The sequence below is a fragment of the Sinocyclocheilus grahami genome, unplaced genomic scaffold, assembly GCF_001515645.1.
Source record: "Sinocyclocheilus grahami isolate Dianchi unplaced genomic scaffold, SAMN03320097.WGS_v1.1 scaffold276.1, whole genome shotgun sequence".
In the NCBI taxonomy this organism is placed as follows: Eukaryota; Metazoa; Chordata; class Actinopteri; order Cypriniformes; family Cyprinidae; genus Sinocyclocheilus; species Sinocyclocheilus grahami.
The window spans coordinates 721,966-729,774 of NW_015505455.1; the positions used below are offsets into that span (position 1 = coordinate 721,966).

Sequence of the window (7,809 nt, forward strand, 5' to 3'; positions counted from 1 at the left end):
ATATATATGTATATATATATATATATATATATATATATATAAAATATTGTTTGTATAAATAATAAATATAAAATATTATAACATTATAATATTATAACATTTTTATATTTTACACATATACTACCTTTGTTTTTGAAAGAAGGCTCTTATGCCTATGTTTTTTTGTGGAAAAAAAGAATTCTTTGATGAACAGAAAGTTTAAAAGAGCAGCATTTATTTGAAATAGAAAATTTGTAACAATGATCACTTTTGATCTATTTAATGCGTCCTTTCTGAATAAAAGTATGCATTTCTTTCAAAAATAAAAATCGTACTGACCCCAAACTTTTCAAGTAGTGTACATCATATCCAATTACCATTTTAATGTTGTTGCAGCTTGTTATGCTGGCTGTATTTGCTATGTGCATGGTGTACAGATTTTTTTTATTGTTGCTTTTCTCAGGCTAGCTTCTTGGTTTTATTACAGTAGCGCTGAAACACACAAAAATGAGCTCACACTCTGCAGTGATATAAAACTCAATTATTCTGCACCACATCCTCCTTCCCTTGTTAGTGGATTCACAGGGAGTTATTTTACAATGGTCCCTTTCCCTTGAGAAAATAGTTGTTATTCTCCAGCAGGAACCAGTTGCTCAAGTCTCTCCATACAGTGCACAATATGTATGACGTGAATTGAAGTGAATTGCCACTTCTGGTGTTGACCCTAATTCTTAGCCATTACATTAACAAAGGGAGCTTATACCCGCCTTCACAAAGCTGTTCCATTAGTGAATGAGCAAAAGTACTCATAAACAAACACGTGAATGGTTCAGACAGTCGGTGCCATTCAAAACAACAGACACCATTAACACGCATACATATGGAAAACAGCCATCAAGCTGCAAATATTTGACTATTTGATAAAATAATGCTTATTCTGCAAAGGCTGTGTAGGTTTACGCAAATATATAAATAAAAATAACCTAAATGATGATAGTAAAAATTAACTATGAAATGAACTATGTTCAGTAAAATAAATATCCAATTAAATAAACAATATTGAATCCCTTCATAATGAAAAAAAAAAACAATGATATTAATTTGACTACTGTGCCAAAAATACATGATGGAAGTGTGAAATCATGCTAAATTTTTAATAACCTTAAAAAAATTGCTGGTCATTATCAGAGCTATGCAAATAAATACATCCTAAAATAATGATATTGCAGCATTGTTTTGGATATGCTATAGATTTTTACTGTAGTCAAATAAACATTGTTGGATGAATTGTAGTATATTTGCAGCTGGTACGAATAGTCACATTGCATTGTGTCTTCACCTAAAACAGTACTTGCTTCAGGCCACAGTTTTCTTACTCAGCACGACTCAAACAACACCAATCTCAAGCCAATAATCGTTAGGTGTTCTACCTGTTCTGCGGGCATTTCTTCTTCTCTACGCTAAACACACTCGTTAGTATTTCCAAAGAAGCATAGAAACCAAAACTGAAATATTATTGTGTGTATTTCTGCATCAGACAGTATGAACTGCAAGAATGTTTGCTATTCCTGATTTATACCGCAAGAGGGCGCCGCTTCCCACATCACACGCCTCCAAGCGACGGCGAAATTGCTTCGCTGTGCAAAGTTCTACACTTCATTCAGTCAGCACAAATATAGTCAAAGGTCTAATCTTGGCCTGTCACTATATGTTCAAAGATATACATAACCTTCTATAAGCAGCTCAACGAGGTCCTGTTTAACCAAACTGAAAGTTTCAGCGCTTGAATGATTGTGAGAAACTTTTCTCACTAGAGACACATCTGCACTGTCTGTGTGGCATCCTGGGAAATGCTTCTATAAAATAGATGACAATCCAATAATGATAAGGAGTGAGTACAGTAAATATTTACAGTAGTTGATTATTACAGTGTTAATTCGCAGGTACAGTGAGAGGCAATCAATCACAGTACAGTCACAGAGAATGTTGCAAAATAAACAGCGCATGAGTTTTGAGAAAGTGCTTGCACTGTTCAAATGATTTTTTTACTGTAAATAAATCACCTCTATTAAGTGTAACTGTATTAGCTCTTTTATTAAAGAAACGGTTATGTTTAAAGGTTATCCTTATGTAGAGCAGCAGCACTCACTTGTTGTAACACTATGATGGCTTCCCTGTAATGCAAACGGGGTTAAGTGTGTGTCCAGAGGGAGTGTGTTTCAGTCATGTATGGAAGCATTTGTGGCTTTAGCATGCTCAGGCAGGATCACGCTGTACAAAGCTCTCTTCAGCACTCTGAAGTCTTTGTCTTTCTGCCAAAACAGAAATAGGAGAAACAAATCTGTGGAAAGAAAAGGCCCAATGCATAAAGGCTGGGAACTGACAACATAACTGCATGTATGGGCAAGATGGTGGAATGACTGCAGCTCAGGTGGGCTAAACATTCTGAAAAATGCAGTCGGGTGAGATTTTAGATTAAGGCAGGGGAGGGGCTGTCGACAGGTGCTGACTCCTAGAGAGGAAACAAAAAGACAGAGCAAGACTTGTTTGTGGAACCAGGGAAGGAAAAGTGGGATAGTGAAGTTCCAAAAGGATTTACAGTTAGGTTCAAAAATCTATATAACCAATTTAGTATTTTATAATACTTCATTACAAATCATTTTACTAGCATAATAGTTTGAGTGAAAAGTTTCATTCAAAAAGAAATTATCTGAAAAATATTTCAAAGTGTCTTAATATTTGGTTTGTTTTTGCTGTAATGACAGAAGTACTTAAGTTGCATGAACTCCATAAACTGTTCTCCGCTATGATTTGAGATGATCCAAAGACCGGGTTGAGCTTCAGTGGAAAAAAGTTCACCAGATCAATGTCACAAATTTTTCATTTTGATTTTATTGGTTAATCTTAAATATTTGTTATTCTCTTGAGTTATACCATTTAAAACATTTTCAAAATCCTAAAATGTTCTGTTTATTTCTCAGATTAGAATCCCATATCCAAATGTAGACTACCATTCAAAGAATCCTGAAAGGATCCTTCAAAATCCTGAAACAAATGATCGGTTTCCAAAAAATATTAAGCAGCATAACTGTTTTCAACACTGATAATAATAAGAAATATTTATTGTGCAGCAAATCTGCATATTAAAATGATTCCTGAAGGATCATGTGACACTGAAGACTAATGGCTTTCTATTCCAGCTTTGCCATCACAGCAATAAATTTGATTTGGAAAAATAGTAGAAAGCATTTATTTTACATTGTAATAATATTTCACGATTTTACTCTATATTTGATCAAATAAATGCAGCCTTGGTGAGAATTATAGAGACTTCTTTCAATAACATAAAAAAAAATGTGCCAACCCCAATCCTTTGAACAGTAGTATAAAATTATTGAATTTTTAATAACATTTAATTGCATCCTGTTAATATTATATTATATTATATTATTCAAAAGCTAATACTTCTGTTTAAAGTTCATATTTGTGTACAGTTGGCCTTATAGGAGTCTATCTGTTTGTAAATGTATTGTAAAGTAGCCTTTACAAATTTTAAGTTTGTAATGCCAGGAAATGTGTTTCACAAGAACAGTGATAATATAACAAGGAAACCATTCATCTCTCTGCCCTGGCATGTTGATACTCGGAGAAGAGGGTAGATATTTTACTCTATATTTGATCAAATAAATGCAGCCTTGGTGAGAATTATAGAGACTTCTTTCAATAACATAAAAAAAATGTGCCAACCCCAATCCTTTGAACAGTAGTATAAAATTATTGAATTTTTAATAACATTTAATTGCATCCTGTTAATATTATATTATATTATATTATATTATTCAAAAGCTAATACTTCTGTTTAAAGTTCATATTTGTGTACAGTTGGCCTTATAGGAGTCTATCTGTTTGTAAATGTATTGTAAAGTAGCCTTTACAAATTTTAAGTTTGTAATGCCAGGAAATGTGTTTCACAAGAACAGTGATAATATAACAAGGAAACCATTCATCTCTCTGCCCTGGCATGTTGATACTCGGAGAAGAGGGTAGATCCACAATACCACCTGATTGTTTTATTTTGAGCTGCTTTTCTCCCAAAGTAGTTCAAATAAACCATGTTTACAGTCCCTGTAAGACACACTTCTACATCTAATTTTGAACACCTCATGCGTGATTGGATTTATATTTGTGATGCCTATGATTATCTGTAATATACTAATGTAATATACCTTTTTTATTTTATTTTTGCAAATTGATTTCAACTGTCACTTTTTGCCCATGTTGGGGATGGTATGGTGGGATGGGGGTGATTGACAGCAGGCAATTCACAGCTTCTCGTTTGTCTCCTCCCATCAGGCACCTGTGGTGGTAGGTCGCCTCATGCAGACAAAGGCAGAGGGAGGGGGCTGGCTTTCAACCATCCAATAAGAAGCCAGAGAGGCATGATCATGGAAAGCGCAGAGCACTTGAGCTCAGTGACAATTCAAAGCTGAGTGAGGAACCATTCTGCCGCTCACAACTCAACTTGTTTAGGAGCATTGCACTGCTTAGAAAACCCTGAAGATTAGGAATGGCGGTCACTAATTTACACTACATTACCCGGATGAGCAGTGGCTTCAAAGTATACATCTTAGAAGGTAATTATCACATATTATATCTTAATACCGGAGAGTACATTATATGTGTATGTTATCTGCATTTTTTATTTTAATACCAGTTTAAACTTAGAATTACGTTATGTGTGCATGTTATCTGCATTGTTTATTTTAAATCAATAATAATCATTATTATTAGATTTAATGCACAATTTAACATGAAAATGTACCATACAGCTGAAATGTATTATCGTGAACTGTCTAGTCATTTTTCCAAATGTGTTATGCATGTTTTGTTCATGTTGCTTATTTTTATTTAAATATATGTGTAAACAATTCAAAAATTGAGCTATAAATATTTGAAAGTATTCAAATAAGAAACAACTACTGGTTAGTTGAGGAGAGTTAAGATGAAGACATGCTTGATATGTGTTTTAGACTGCAAATGAAAGAGATAAGAAAAAGGATGGGGTACTGTTTTTTTGTCTTTAATCTCCCCTTGAAAAATATCCCTCCCTGAGGCACTAAAAATCAGTCATCAATCAAGGTATAAGGTGTGGTTTACACCCAATCCCCCATCCTCTGTCATGCAGAGTCAACCTGCCTTGTCACAGTCCACTGCTTAGGAGATCTGTGAGTGTGTGTAAGTGAAAGAGGCTTCTGCCAACAATGCCCCTTCATCGTCTAAGCCATTTGAGCATTCAGTAAACGTTATCCGCTTGAAGTCTGATAGCTCCTAATGCTACACTCCATTCATGCAGTGGTAAAATACCTCCGATTTTAATCACCGATCAAATCAACACGGGTCCTGACTGGTCTAATATGTGGTTGATTTGATATCCACAGTCCATGATCTTGTTTTTACGAATTCCTAAAATGTTCAGCAAGTTAGGAGTTAAATAAGGGCTGTAGCAGATGTTCAAATATAAAATCGTATAAATTCTTACAAAGTCTTATATCTTATAAAATCTTACACTGACTCATTAGAGGTAAGTTACTGTGAAGTTACTGTAAGTCATTATCAGCTGCACAAAATCTCTAACCTTATTCTGGAGTGAATAAAAAGGATGTTGTGAAATCTCTTATTTCATAAGAACCAGTATTAGGGGCAATGTTAACATAATGCAATGGACAGGTATACAAATCCTGGTTAAAAATATTTATTTTAATAACACAAAAAAAAAGAGAGGGATATTAAGCATTATAATTTGAGTATTTATTTAATTACAATTTTTTTCAAACTAAAATTTGTCTGAAGAGTCAGGGTTGTACATATAGGCCTACATGTGTACAGTAGCTCAACGGTTTCCATACTTTCAATTAAGACAATCTATGTTTTTGCAAGTGCAAAGCACTATCTTAGTTTTTTTTGTTTTTTTTACTTAGTTGCGGGGGTGGGGGAGAGGGGTGATTTTATTATATTATATTTCTGTAATTATGTTACGTTCTGTGTAGGCTTATAATTTTGTGTGTGTGTGTTATTGTTTGTACAGTCTTAGGTTGTTTCATGGTTTATCATTTTATAAAAAATTTAAAATCCGGCATAAATGGTCACTAAAAATGGTCAGTGAGCTATTAATGAGCTTTAAAACCATTATCAGTTGTAGCATGTAGCAGATTGTGAACTGTGACTTTAATGATGAGACCTTTGCATGACACTGTTTGTGATATTAGCATGTGAATGGTGATATTTATGTCAGTTTGGATTAGTCTGTTACTATCGTTATGTTGGGTAAACATGCTGTGAGCCACATGCCTTAACCCACAAAGCCTGTTTTGCCCCTCAAAGCAGTATGAACAACAAGTGATATCCTCGTTTGTTCACTGATGTCGTTTTTTCCAAATTTGAATGACATTTACCGTTAGCGGTGAATCAGCTGGGTAGTTCTACAGTAATACTCACAGAGCCAGTTGATCTTGCTCTGCCACTTAACGGAGTTTACATTTAACGGTGGCCCAACAACGTTTTTTCCCACAATTAAGATACACATGCGGTGATGCAATTTCAAGGATTAAGAGTCAGTTGTTTACTTGTTTGCCACACCTTTTCACAAGTAAGGGAATCGGTGACTGGCAATGACCGTGTGAGCACCCCGCAGCAATGTCATTTATCATATCTGAAGTCACACCAGGCTGTGTTCATCTTTTCACAGGACAGCCCAATCTGAGGAGTGAAGACAGATTTCGCCATATGACCAGCGACAGGGTGCGGATGCGCCCTGCACATCCCATGAAGCGCAAACACAGTTCAGAGAAAGGACGGACACTTGAAGAGAGGTAATGACCCGTGCAACATCTAACATGGAACCAATACCCAGTAGATTAAGAGGGACTGAGGAGGAGTTAGTTTGCTAATTTATTTTTCAACTTTCTGTTTCAGAAGAGAGAGGGCCCTTAGCAAGTGTCTGGCCAACAGTGCCCGCAGATCATCTGGGTTCAGTATTCCTGAAAGCCCCACATCCACATGGAGCCCAACGGCCAGCCCCACTCACCTGATCCCCAGCCCAGTGTACTCCACCCCAGTCATGGACGAGCCTCTGGCCCTAATCAAGAAACCGCGCCCAGAACCAGAGAAAACCGAGAGCCAAAACAAAGCCACAACAGTCAGACAAATACAGGTGATTACTATTACTAATGTTAAATCAACTGAGCTTATGGCATGCTTTAAATTAAAATGCAAAATTTATTAGTAGTAGTACTGGTAGTAGTAGAAGTGTTTTTGTTTTGTTTTGTTTAATCAATCCATTTAATGTACATGTTAAGAAACGAGTGATTTAAAAACAATAATAAAAATGTATGTGTGTGTGTGTATATATATATATATATATATATATATATATATAATATTATATAAATGTAATATCTGATTTTTAGATGTTTTAAATAATATAATATATTTAACTAATATTTAATTATATGATAACTATATGTATAAATCAGTACCTTAATAAGCATTAACATTATTTGTGAAATAATATAAGAAAATATAATTGAATTGTAATTAAATAATATGCTCAAACTAATTAAAATATAATTGTAATAAAATGTGTTTATTCATTAAAAAATATAAACAATCATATTTAATATTATATAATAAATATAATATTTTTTATTATTTTAAAATATGTATTTTTATATATTTATCTGATATTTAAATATTTAATATATGTGTAGATCCTGTATATCAGTTTTGGAATAAATTATAAATTATTTTAATAAAAAATTATCTGTGGAATAA

General features: G+C 34.1%; 1 protein-coding gene across 1 annotated transcript in view; it reads left to right on the forward strand.

Annotated features, from left to right (window-relative positions):
* Nucleotides 1-4,443: 4,443 nt before the first annotated feature.
* The window catches only part of LOC107600043 (transcription cofactor vestigial-like protein 4), a 5,776-nt gene continuing 2,410 nt past the window's right edge, over nt 4,444-7,809 (forward strand). The window contains exons 1-3 of the mRNA XM_016291806.1: nt 4,444-4,613; nt 6,725-6,848; nt 6,952-7,189. Of these exons, the coding sequence (XP_016147292.1) occupies nt 4,547-4,613; nt 6,725-6,848; nt 6,952-7,189 (429 nt within the window). The 5' untranslated portion in view covers nt 4,444-4,546. The remainder of the gene's footprint in view (nt 4,614-6,724; nt 6,849-6,951; nt 7,190-7,809) is intronic.